The 14,044-nt window shown below is 37.7% G+C and overlaps 1 protein-coding gene across 1 annotated transcript in view; it reads left to right on the forward strand.

Annotated features, from left to right (window-relative positions):
* The window catches only part of ST8SIA6 (ST8 alpha-N-acetyl-neuraminide alpha-2,8-sialyltransferase 6), a 135,967-nt gene that overhangs the window by 81,972 nt on the left and 39,951 nt on the right, over window positions 1-14,044 (forward strand). Inside the window, exon 4 of the mRNA XM_040248962.1 lies at window positions 13,867-13,953. Within this exon, the coding sequence (XP_040104896.1) occupies window positions 13,867-13,953 (87 nt within the window). The remainder of the gene's footprint in view (window positions 1-13,866; window positions 13,954-14,044) is intronic.

Genomic DNA, 14,044 nt, shown 5'->3' on the forward strand with positions numbered 1-14,044 from the left:
AACATATCACTTGACAGCCTGCTAACAATGCAAGTATTACTAAGTTTTAAGTTGTCTGTCAGGAAAAATGGTGTGTGGTCATAGACAAGATTTTCTTGGCATAGAGTGATATATGGCTTGTCCACTCAGCTTTAAATCTATGGTGCTTTCATTGCCTCTTCAAGAGATATCCACATTTTTGTCTTTTCACCTCTGACCCTTTAATTTGCCTTTTCTGGTCAGTTTTCGAGGACTCAGGAATCTATCCCTCCTTCCTTACCTTGTCAGAAAGGAGATGTTAACACAAAACAGCCATTCATACCAACACGGTGTGTTCTTCATATCATGGGGCATACCTGTTGGTAACCAAAGCAGTGGCTCTGTTTGCTGATACAAAATTTTAAGTTGTGTGGGTGAACTGATAACAAGGCTGTAATAGAAGTCTCTGAAAACTCCTTTTTTGTGTGTGCAAAATCTGTCAAGGTGGTTTAGCCATCATTCTGTACTTCAAAGAGAACGTAAGAAATAAGCAATCATACAATTTAAGAACTTGAGGGAATGAATAGTCTCTTAAATTCTTTTGATCCATATACCTTTTTATATATACCTTTTTATTTTTATATATACCTTTTTATTTTATATATACCTTTTCATTTTTATAAGCAATCAAATTCCCTCAGTTTAAAGATAAAAATAGGATTGTGACTTTTTTTTCAGAGTCAGGCAATCAGTTAATGGGAAGGAGGAAAATAAAATATTTTGTGTGTGGTTGTTGATGCTGGAAGTTAACCAGCATAATTCTAATCTGACTTCCTTAGTTAATACTTGGCAGGAGTTGCTTAGTATCATTTGTTACCATGCTGATAATTGGAATAGTGTATTAAGTGTTTGTCAGTGGAAATAAAACTGAATTTTCCCTCAGAGAAAAATTGAAACACTGACTTCTGCATTATACTACAATCTTGATTATGTATTCACGTCAGAAGGATTCCTAGTACTTGCTCAAATAGCAAGTCATTTGAAGGAAACCTTTAATAGGAAAACAGTGACAATAAAAATAATCACACTTATTTAAGGTCATTAAGAAATAATTGGAAATAATCATTTCCAATTTCAGAAGTGAGATGGAGAAAGAAAGCAAATCTATTGCATTTGTTCACCATTTTCAAATATAACAAGTATTGTTAAAGGTATTGTTTATCTACTATTTCTGGTAGCCAGACTTCCAAGATGGTGCCCACTAGTCCTTCCTTCCTGGTGTTTACATGTTTTCCCCTGCCTCACTAAAGGGGACTGCCCTGTGTAACCAATACAATATCACAGGAATAAAGAGTTGTGATTTCAAGGTCAGGTCATAGAGTGTTTGATAACTCTGCCTTGTCTTCTCTTAGGTTGCTTGCTCTGGGGGAAGCCAGCTACCGTGTCATGGGGACATTGAGAGGTCCACATACCTGAGGTCTTCTGCCAATAGCCAGGACCACTTTGTCAGCCATGTCAATGAGCCTCCCTGGAAGTAGATACTTCAACCTCAACTTACATCTTGACTTTACAATCTAATGAGCTACTAGCCCAGAATTATCTAACTAAGCTACTCATGAATTCCTGACCTATACAAACTGGGCAGTAATAGTTTATTGTTGTAAAACTAAGCCACTAAGTTTTGGAGTAATTTATAGTATAACCATGGATAACTAACTGGCCACTCAATTCATAATCCTTTATGCTATTATATTTTTATCATAATGACAGTTTTTATAATGACATTTGTGTGTGGTTGTTGATGTTGGAAAATAACCAGCATAATTCTAATTGGAATCCCTTAGTTGATACTTGGCAAGAATTGCTTAGTATCATCTGTTACCATACTGAAGATTGAAATAGTGTATTATTTTAAGTGTTTGTCAGTGGAAACAGGGGCTTTCCCCAAGGCTCAGCTGGTAAGAACCCAGATGGCATTGCAGAAGACACAAGAGACACAGGTTCAATCCCTGGGTTGGGAAGGTCCCCTGGAGTAGGAAACAGCAAAACCACTCAGTATTCTTGCCTGGAAAATTCCATGGACAGAGGAGCCTGGCAGACTATAGTCCATGGGATCACAAAGAGTCAGACACAATTGAGCTACTGAACATGTTTGCAGTGGAAACAAAACTGAATTTTCAGTAGTGGTAATAACAGCTATTTTTGTGGACCTACTGTATGCAAGGAAATGTAAGTATATCTATAGTCTTTGCAGTATTTCTTCAGAGTAAGTTTCGCTATTCTAATTCCACAAGTGTAAGTGAGTTTTAAAATGGCTTGCAAACATGAGCTGGTTAGAAGTGGCAGATCCAGGGCTTGGATAAAATTCGACTGTTCTGTTCTCGCTACTGTATGGCTCCATTCTTAATGAAAACAGAATTACAAGTCACAAATACACGAAGAGAAAGGCATTTGACTTCATAATGCAAAGCTACTTAAAAGCAATCTTTATCCAAAATACTAAGTATATACTTACTTTGCTCACATTTTGTTACTTATTCTACTTAAGCGTCTGTAATGTAAATATATGCAGGTAAGCTTTATCTTGCACAATTACCCTAACTGTAACTTGGGGATCAGTGTGACTTCTCTTGGTAAGGTCATGGCAGATGGCTAATTATTGTCATATTTCAAAACTAATATCTGAAACATTTTGGTGTTTTATGTTCTAATTATATATTAAATTTCAATTTCAGAAACACACAGCAGCTTCTCTGTGCCCAGTACTACAACAGGCACAGAGACAATTGTTCTCAACCTGGAGGTGTGTATCAGACTCCCTGGGAGGTTTTTCAAAGTATGCATGGTTGCGAACAGTTTAACTCTTGCCTAAGGGACATGGTGATAAAGAAATTATTTCTACTCCTTAGCAGCTCACAGTACATTAAGAAAGTCAAGGACTTCCCTGGTGGTCCAGTGGTTAAGACACTATGCTTCCATTGTAAGGGGAGCAGGTTCAATCCCTGGACAGGGAACTAAGATCCCACATGCTACTCTGTGTGGCAAAAAAAAAAAAAAAAAAAAAAATAGAAATCAAAAACACAAGAAACAAAAAACAAAACAAAAAGAGAAAGTCATATATTTACAATACTTTGTCTTCTCCTTCTCATTTTCTGTAGATTCCTTGTCATTTCCCCACACTTTTGACCCTGGAGTGTCCCAGAACTCAGTCTTCCAGCCTCATTTATCTTCCTTCTCAGACCTGTAGGACTTCATTTAACCTCATGAATTTTAGCTGCCATCTACCTACTGACGACTCCCAAATTTATATTTGGACCTCTTTCCAGATTCATATTACCTCTACCCAGTCAACTCTTCCCTGCGATACTCATAAGCAATCTCAAACCTTTTACCTCTTACAGGATCTCCTGGATTGCTCCCTGAATTTTATACTTCAACACTGTTCCCCGTTCAGTTAATGGCAAGTCTGTTCTTCCAGCGCTCAGACCTAAATGCTTGGGGTTATTCTTGACTCCTTTATTTTTATCTACCTATCATTAACTCTTACTGGCGACCTTGAAGTCATACCCAGAAGTGGATAATTTCTTACTCACTTTATCACTTCCACCCCGGTCCAAGCCATCTTTATTTCAGTATTGGCAAACATCTCTAATTCTTCTAGCTTTTATTCCTGCTTTCTTGGAGGAATATTCTCAATGAAGTAGACAGTTAGAACCTTTTAAAATGTAAGTTAGATCAGGTCACTTCTCTGTTCTAATGTCTTCCCGTTTCACTCAAAATAAAAGACAAAATTCTTACAGCAGCCTGCAAAGTCCTGGCTCCTGCTGCTGCTAAGTCACTTCAGTCGTGTCCGACTCTGTGCGACCCCATAGATGGCAGCCCACCAGGCTCTGCCATCCCAGGGATTCTCCAGGCAAGAACACTGGAGTGGGTTGCCATTTCCTTCTCCGATGCATGAAAGTGAAAAGTGAAAGTGAAGTCTCTCAGTCATGTCCGACTCTTAGCGACTCCATGGACTGCAGCCTACCAGGCTCCTCCGTCCATGGGATTTTCCAGGCAAGAATACTGGAATGAGGTGCAGCACTTCTCAAATATACGTGTAATATATTTACCAATAAAAAGCACAAAGAGGGTGGTAGAAGCAAAGTATCAGGCTAAAGAAATGACTACAAATGGTAAAGTAACAAACATAATAATATATAGTTGGTTTATAACATTAATAATGTAATATTGTATAACAAAAATTCAACCCAAAGAAGAAAAATGGAAGAGAGCTATGTGAGTATTATTTCTATATATCAGTACAGTTAAACTAGTACAAATTGAAAGCTGATTCTGATAAGATATATATTGTAAAGCCTAGAGCAACCACTAAAAATGTAGTTTAAATTATTAAAGATGTCATGCCAATGTATGACAAAAACCACCACAATATTGTAAAGTAATTAGCCTCCAATTAAAATAAATAAATTAATTTAAATTTTTAAAAAATTAAAAAAAAAGTAAATTGGCAGAGGTAAATCTTACTGTATCAGTAGTAACATTAAATATGACTGGATTAAATCATGTAATTAAAAGGCAGAGATTGTCAGATTGGATTAAAAACCATGATCAAATTATATGCTACCTATAGAAGACACATTTTGGATTCAAATATACAAATAGATTGAAAGTAGAAGGATAGAGAAATATATGATGTGCAAACAATAACCACAAAAAAGCTGGAATGAGTCTTCCCTGGAGGTCCAGTAGTTAAGACTTTGCCTTCCAATGCCAGGGATAGAGGTTCAGTCCCTTGTTGAGGCACTAAGATCCCTCATGGTTCAGTGCAAAAAAATCAAAACATAAAACAAAAACAATATTGTAACAAATTCAATAAAGACTTTAAAAATGGTTCACATAAAAAAACATTTTAAAAAATAAAACTGGAGTGGATATATTGATATTAGAAGAAATAAACCTTTGAAACAAAAGGTGTTAGTAGAAATAAAGCAGATTTTGTCATCATAAAAGGGTCAATCCAGGAGAAAGTTATAATTATAAACACATATGCATTTAATAACAGCACCAAAGTACACAAAGCAAAAACTGACAAATAAAGGAAGAAATAACAACAATAATTGGAGACTTAAATAATCTGTTTCAGTAGTGGATACAATACCAGACAGAAGGTCAATAAGAAAATGGTAGAACTGCATAACAGTATAAACCAGCCAGACTTAACAGACATCTATAGAGTATAGTACCCACCAACAGAATATACATTCTTTTCAAATGCACACAAAACATTGTCCAGAATAAATCATATGCTAGATTATAGAGCAAACCTCCATAAATTTAAAGAATAAAAATAATACAATGACCACATTTTAATGAAATTTTAAATGAATATTTAGGGGGAAAAATTGAGAAATTCACAAATATATAAAAATTAAACAACATATTCCTAACTGTGCAGTGGGTCCAAGAAGCAATAGAAAGGGAAATTGAAAATAAGTAGAGATGAATGAAAATAAATATACAGTATGTCAGAATTTATGGGATGCAGGAGGTAATAGCTGAAGCATATAAGACTTCTTTCTGAGGTGACGAAAATGTTCCAGAGTTGACTATAGTGATGGTTGCACATATCTGTGAATACTCTAAAACCCACTGGTTTCTATGCTTTAAATAGGTGCATTGTATGGTATGTGAATTATACTTCAATGAAGCTGTTAAAAACTTTAACATGTCTAAAAGTCATTTGAGGATTTTATTTTAATACAGAGTCTGATTCCGTTAAGTCTGAGACAGGGCCTGAGATTCTGCATTTCTGATATTCTTACTATTTTATGCCAGTAGTGCTAGTCTGAGGTCCACACTTTGAATACCAAACCCTCTACCATCAGATTTCCTGTGACCTTCCACCTTCATGAGTAGATTTCTGAGTGGCTTGTGTCTGATTTCCAGCAAATCTGACCATCTTGATGTTTCTTGAACATACCCTCCCTGCTTCTACCTCTGACTTTTGCATTTGTCCTTCCCTTTGTCTAGAATGTTCTTCCCATTCCCATACCCCCATATGTACATTGTTTACTTAATCATTACTCTTCTCCAAATCTCTGTCCAACTCCTATCTCCCAGGGCAGTCTTCCCTGACCACCCCACTTATATTGCAGTCCTATTTCACATACTTTCCCTCTTTTTCTGTTTTATCTTTCCTCACAGTACTAAGTACATGAGATACTTCAACATGCTATTAATTTATGTATTACTTGATATATAGTTTGGTAGGGCTGCCATAACAAATTACCATGGACTAGATGGCTTAAGTGCTTTCCCTTAAGGTGGCACTAGTGGTAAAGAAGTTGCCTGCCAACACAGAAGACGTAAGAGACACAGGTTTGATCCCTGGGTCAGAAAGATCCCCTGGAGGAGACCCACTCCAGTATTCTTGCCTGTAGAACCCCATGGACAGAGGGGCCTGACAGGCTACAGGTCCATAGGGTCACAAAGATTTGGTCATAACTGAAGCAACTTAGCATGTATGCATGCAGATGGCTTAAAGAACTTCCCTGTTGGTTCAGTGGTAAAGAACCTACCAGTGCAGGAGAGGCAGGTTTGATCCCTGGGTCAGGAAGATCCCCCGAAAAGGGAAATGGCAACCTACTCTGATATTCTTGCCTGGGAAATCCCATGGACAGAGGAGCCTGATGAGCTACAATACTTAGTGACTAAGCAACAACAGCAAGATGCTTAAACAACAGAAATTTATTTTCTCAAAGTTCTAGAGCCTTAAAGTCCAAGATTGCAGTGTCGGCAGGTTTGGTTTCTCTGAAGTCTCTCTCCTTGCCTTCTTGCTATATGTATGAAGCGTAGATAATATGGTCTTTTCTCTTTGGTTGGTCTTTTCTAGTGTGTGCCACCATCCTGGTATCTCTCTGTATCTACAAATTTGATTTCTTTATAAGAACATAAGCAGATTGGACTAGGGCCACCCTAAGGGCCTCATTTCAATTTAGGGCTTCTCTGATGGCTCAGATGGTAAAGAATCTGCCTGCAAAGAGTCAGACATGACTGAGTGGGACTCAGGGATCCTTAGTGGTCTCAGGAGACCCAGGGATCGCTAATGATCTCATTTCAATTTAACCCCGTATTTAAAGGCCTTATCTCCAAATACAGTCATGTTTGGAGTTCCTGGGGGTTAGGGTTTCAACATATGAATTTGGAGAAATACAAGTCAGCCCATACATTAGATTTATTGTCCACATTCCCCTATTACAATATAAATTTCATGAGAACATGGATTTTTTTAAAAAATTCATTTTGTTCACTATTTTAATTATCAGTCTCTAGAACAATACCTTACACATAAGAGATACTCAGTAAGTATTTATTGAGTAAATACATGAAGACAAAAGGTAAGTGCTGTGGAGATATTCAGAGGATTTAGGATGGTGGAAAGGACACAGGAGGAAGAGATAACTCGGCTTATATGAGTCATAAGAATTTAAAAGGCAAAAGGTTAATAGCCACTCCGGTGTGGTTTAAAGATCTTGCCAGGTACACTATCCATGCCAGCTCATTGACTCTTTTAGCTTACTCTGACTAGATGTTCCTTTGCAAGAGATGGAGAAACACTAAATTAATTGATTCTTTCTGATTCCTTGCGATACATAGGATCCTAGTTCTAAATGTTGATAGTATAAGATTACGAAATTATGATTTTCAAACTCTGAGTATCCTCTTATATGTCTGAAAATTTCTTTCTATGAACTTGCTGGGGTAGGGGTCATCTTTTTTTCTTCTTCAGAAATCGTATAGCAATAGTGCTGTGAGAGAAAATGTGGAAACGTTAAATAGCCGCTTCATTATGTATTCATTCTTTCTGTCCTGATGATATATTTGCATGTTGCAGATGTTTGTGAAGAAGATCCTTACAATTATATTTTTTTGACAGTGAGGTACTGCTTGATTTTGGCATTATAATCAAATCAGTCCAATGAAATAAACTGTTGCATGCGTGCATGCAAACTGTTGCATGCGTGCATGTGTATGTATGTACGTGCTTAGTGACTCAGTCATGTCCGACTCTTTGGGACCCCGTGAGCTGTAGCTTGCCATACCCCTCTGTCTGTGGAATTTTCCAGGCAAGAATACTGGAGTGGGTTGCCAGTTTCTACTCCAGGGGATCTTCCAGACCCAGGGATCAAACCCGTGTCTCCTGTGTCTTCTGTATTGCCAGGTAGAGTCTTCACCACTGCACTACCTGAGAAGCCCAAATTGTTACCCCAGAACAATTCTGGTAAATATCACCATGCCATAAGTTTCTCTTAACCTTCCAGGTCTACTTTCTGTCTTTTTCATTCTTGCTCTGTGCTTCAGGAGGCTGACTTCCTTGTGGTACCTTAGTTGGATTCTCATAATTTTTAGCTTCTGATTAGGGCCACTTTCTAGAAGACATTGGTAGGAGAGTGAAAAACAAGAAGAGATAAAGTCAAGGGCACTTATTTCCCAGGATTCCTCTCTATGGCCCTAGTTTAGGTAAGACTTCATTCTTTGCCAAAGGCCATCTCTCCTGTCCTGTGGCCTCTTCTATACCTGTAGTTATAGCTCTTTCTGGGTGGTGTGTGAACTTAGAGTGGTCACAGCTTTCCTCCTCTATCTCTCTTGTCACCTAAGTATGCTTCACCAATCCATGTAGCCTTTTCTCTATTATGTCCCCAGCCCTTGTAAATAGACATCCCTTTCCCTCTTGGTTGGCTAAAGTTAGTCACTGTTTGCAGTATTTCCTAACATGTGTCTTAAACATGTAATTACTATCAAAACCCCACAAGTTAATGGTTCAGGACAGAGAAAGTATTCTTTAAGTTTCTGACTTTTTCAACTGTGGCAATTTGGAGATTTCACTGACACTGTGAAGAACTTCAGCATCTTCAGGAATTCATTCCTAAAACTAGTTTTTGAAAATTTAACTTGTGTGAGGGACACTAAACAGTATGAGGGGGATGAAGGTTTGAGAGCTCTTTCTCCTATGCCAGTGATAATAACCACAGCATTATAATTAAAAGTTACTATCTCGCTGAGTTAAAAATGATGCAGATTGAATTCTCCTACTTTCAGTGAATGAAGTGTTGGTAGGTCAGTACTGTGCATAGCTCAGTTCAGTCTGCTACATGCTTCTTTTTTTTAGCTTTCACATATTCATCAGCCATTCCTTAAAAAGTATTTCCCTGTGGAAATGATTAACTGTGTTGACTGAAAATCTTATACCACCATATTTGACTTGCAGAATTTATTTTTATGTAGGCCTGAGCTCTTCAGGGGTTTTGTAGAAACTAACTACAGAAGATGTTTGATCTACATAGAATACCATGTAGAAGCCTACTGACTTAATATTATTGGAGTGTCTTCATCCATTTCAATAGACAGAAAAATTGACTTTGACCATGAAGAGATGTTATTGGAAACTAAATTAGTATCTCAACTGCTTAAGTAGGATTGATAGGTAAATATCCTAAGATAAGGTCTGAGCACCTAATAAGTATCCAATAAATATTTAATGGTTAAGTTAACTAACCACTGTTGTTGTTCAGTTGCCCAGTCATGTCCAACTCTTTGTGACCTCATGGGCTGCAGCATACCAAGCCTCCCTGTCCCTCAACATCTCCCCAAGTTTGCCCAAGTTCATGTCCATTGCATCAGTGATCCCATCCAGCCATCTCATCCTCTGACACCCTCTTCTTCTGCCCTTAATCTTTCCTAGTATCAGGGACTTTTCCAATGAGTCAGCTCTTCACATCAGATGACCAAAATACTAATTAACTAACCAAAATATAATTAACCATAAATTATACCTTTTGAAAAGCTCTATTTATATCTTTAAAATATATATATATTTATTGGATTTATTTGGCTGTGCTGTCTTGGTTGTGGCACTCAGAATCTTTGATCTTCATTGCAGCAGTGTTGCAGCGACCCCATGGACTGTTTCCCTCCAGGCTCCTCTATCCATGGAGTTTTCCAGGCAAGAATACTGGAGTAGGTTGTCATTCCCTTCTCCAGGGCATCTTCCTGACCCAGGGATCAAACCACATCTCCTATGTTGCAGGTGGATTCTTTACCACTGACCCACTGGGGAAGCCCATACCCCATTTACAGTTAATATAAAACAGTGGCTTTTCTCCCTGTGCTGTACAGTAGATCCTTATAGCTTATTTATTTTATACACAGTAGTTTGTACCTCTTAATTCCCTACTCCTGTCTTGTCTTTCCCTATTGGTAACCACTAGTTTGTTCTCTGTATCTGTGAATCTGTTTCTTTTTCGTTATATTCACTCTTTTTTTTTTTTCCCCAATTTCACCTGTAAGTGATATCATACAATATTTGTCTTAGAAAATATTTTAAAATTTAATATTACATTTACTTAGTATCATTGTGTGTTATTTATAATCTACATCTCATTTAGAATGTTATTAATAATGACTTAAATAGACGTTATTTATTCTTTTGAAAATAACTTGCTGCATTACTTAGTATGATTTATTGTATGTCTTGGTACCAGAAAATACTTCTGATGGGATTAATTTTCAGTTTCATTATGAAAATAGATGAGATGCAGCATGATATATTAGAAAGAGAGCCAGACTGTGAATCAAAAGATGTGACTTTAATTCTTAGCTCATCTGCTTATAATACAACATTGAGTAAACTGTTCATCTCAGAACTTTTAGTTTTGTCATCCATAATGGGGATGACATCATAGGTAGCTGCCTCTCACAGTTTTAGGGTAAAGGCTATACCTTGCAACTGAAAACCAACTATAAATGTAAATTTGCAGAAAGTGTGATTTAGAGCTCAACAGGAAAGTTGTGGGTTTTTTTTTAAAGATTTATTTATTTTATTTTTTGACTGTACTGCATCTTTGTTTCTGCGTACAGACTTTCTCTATTTGCAGTGAGCAGGGGCTACTCTTTGTTGCGGTTCTTCAGCTTCTCATTACAAAGGCCTCTCCTGCTGTGGAGCATGATTCTAGGGTGTGCGGGCTTCAGTAGTTGCGGCTCTCCGCTCTCAGTAGTTGAGCACAGACTCAAGAGTTGCAGTACGAGAGCTCAGTAGTTGCTGTTCCTGGGCTCTAGAGTACTGGCTCAGTAGTTGTAATGCATGGGCTTAATTGCTCTGAGGCATGTGGGATCTTCCTGGACCAGGGATCAAACCAGTGTCCCTTGCACTGTAAGGTGGATTCCTAACCACACTGGACCGCCAGGGAAGCCCAACAGAAAACTATTACAGAGGCACATTTATTTCACAAATTAGCCCACACTTGTGACACTTATATGCTCTTTCCTTCTCTAGCCATGTTCCCTGCTTATGAATCATGATAGTACTGTGGCGATCTTAATTTTCAAAAAAAGCTGATTGGTGATTTATTTTTTTAGTAGAAAAGGACAAGCACGTAGCGGGGAAAACTCCCTTCAACTCCCTTCAATTTCTTATTGTCTGGTCTTCCCCTTTATAATATCAGAGGATAATGCTTCCTTTCTAGACTGGACATAAAAAGAGATTCTTTGAACATAGCAACCCCAGGTAGCTCGAGTGTTGTCTTCTGATTGTAAAATGGCCAAGAGTATTTCTCCTTTAATAGAAGATAGATCTGCTGTAATGTATTCAACTTGGTTTTAAATATAAGAGACTATAGAGACTTCCTTAGTGGTTCAGTGGTTAAGACCTCACCTTCTAGTACAGAGGGTGCCGGTTTGATCTCTGGTCAGGGAGCTAAGAGTCCACATGCCTCTGGGCCAAAAAAAAAAAAGAAAAGAAAACATAAAACAGAAGGAATATTGTAACAAATTCAATAAAGATTTTTTAAATGGTCCACATCAATTTATTGGAGGATATACCTCGTGAAAACAAAACATTTTAAAGACTATGTATTTTGTAGTACAACTTTATTCTGATTGGAGATGAATGAGAATTTTAATGTTCTAGACTAAGCTTAGATATGAAATTGCCCTGCCCTGGTAGCTCAGTGTCTGCCTGCAATGCAGATTTGGGTTTGATCCCTGGGCTAGGAAGATCCCCTGGAGAAGGGAATGGCAACCCACTCCAGTATTCTTGCCTGGGAAATCCCATGGACAGAGGAGCCTGGAGGGCTATAGCCCATGGGCTTACAAGACTTAGTGACTAAACAACTTTTAGATAACTGTCACCATGTGGAGGCAGGCAACTTCTCATTCCAGCAGGGATGTGTCATATCTAGACAAAGCTATGAGGCTTAAGTATAGGTTTCTCAAGTTCCTTGGTGACAAGTCTTGGGGCCCAGGGGGATAAGATAAAATGAAGCCTGTATGCAAGTAAAACGTTTTTTTAAGAGATTGTTTAAAAAATGTGGAGCATTTTTAAAGTGTTTATTGAATTTGGTACACTATTGCTGCTGTTTTATATTGTGGTTTTTTTTGACTGCAAGGTATATGGGATCTTAGCTCACTGACCAGGAATTGAACTCACATTCCCTGCATTGGAAGGCAAGGTCTTAACTACTGGACCACTGAGGGAGTCCCTAAAACTATTTTTAATCTCTTCTATAGTAGCTCTTTGCTTTGCTTTTCCTTTAGTATTTAGCAAAGTCTTTTAAGATTTTCAACCTTTCTTCAGTGGGAACCAAGAGAAAATATCTTTGATTAATCTTGGTGACAACATGGACAAGAGAAATACCCGAAAGGCAGGTAAATTTCAAGGGCAAAGTAGTTACTTGGTTGACTACCTTCCCGACCTCTAATAAATATGCCTTTTAGAGGTAAAGTTTGGAGGAAATGCATTGTACTGTGTGGTGGTGGGGAAGATATTTTCCTGACAAGATTCTTTACTGCCTTCCCCACCCACTCACCAACATCTACTCCATCTCTTTACTGTAAAACCTTGATCATAGCTGGCAACTAAGTACTATGATATTAATTGAAAGGAAATTTAAGGGTGTTTTTTTTTTCACTCAGAAGGATATATACATTTTAACTGATAACCCTTAAAGACTAGAGGCTATTTTATGATTAAAGGAGTTATTAATTAACGATGAAATTTCAGATGGAGGGAGGTCTACCAGGGACTGGGAACTGGCCATACTGTACAATTGTGCCTGTAGATTTTTTATGTCTAGTATACATCTCTTGTAACCTGTCCTAATCTGTTTTTTAAATGTTCTGTTCAAAATCAAAGGTTAAGATGATTATTTTGGGGAAATGTTTTCCATATATCCCAAGGGAAATCTATCAACTTAGAGTCTGAAAAAGATGATAAACTTTATATTTATGGTAAATGTCTAGAAAATATATGTATCTGCTAATGAAAACCTAAGGTGAAATAGCCATAAGATATGTGTGTGAATTGGTGTGCTGTCGGTTGGTTTGTAATACTAAACTTGACTTATGATGCATGCAGATTATACATTCCTTGATCAACATAATAATTATTTGTGAATTGCATGCTCCTAGATGTGAGAAGGCAATGGCACCCCACTCCAGTACTCTTGCCTGGAAAATCCCATGGACGGAGGAGCCTGGTAGGCTGCAGTCCATGGGGTCGCTAAGAGTCGGACACGACTGAGCAACTTCACTTTGACTTTTCACTTTCATGCACTGGAGAAGGAAATGGCAACCTACTCCAGTGTTCTTGCCTGGAGAATCCCAGAGATGGGGGAACCCAGTGGGCTGCCGTCTATGGGTTCGCACAGAGTCGGACACGACTGAAGTGACTTAGCAGTAGCAGATGTCTTGACATGAGTATGAGGTTTACTTGTTTCTATATCACCTTATTTAAGAAAAGATTTAGAGGGCTAGAATGAGTAGATTATAAATATCATTTGATGACTTATATATTCACTTATCAATAAATGAGATCTTTATTTTCTAATTTCATTGACATTTGACTTTTAGGTATTCAGAGGATGACTATCTTCAGATTATCACAAATATCCAAAGCTGCCCATGGAAACGACAAGTAGAAGAATATGAGAATTTTAGGTAAAAAGTTTTTTCGTAAATAATATGAGTGAAAAAATGTTTTGTACATTTTCTCTGTGGAGAGAATAAATGATGTGTTGAGGTTTTTTGT

This window comes from Oryx dammah, unplaced genomic scaffold, assembly GCF_014754425.2.
Source record: "Oryx dammah isolate SB20612 unplaced genomic scaffold, SCBI_Odam_1.1 HiC_scaffold_10, whole genome shotgun sequence".
Lineage (NCBI taxonomy): Eukaryota > Metazoa > Chordata > Mammalia > Artiodactyla > Bovidae > Oryx > Oryx dammah.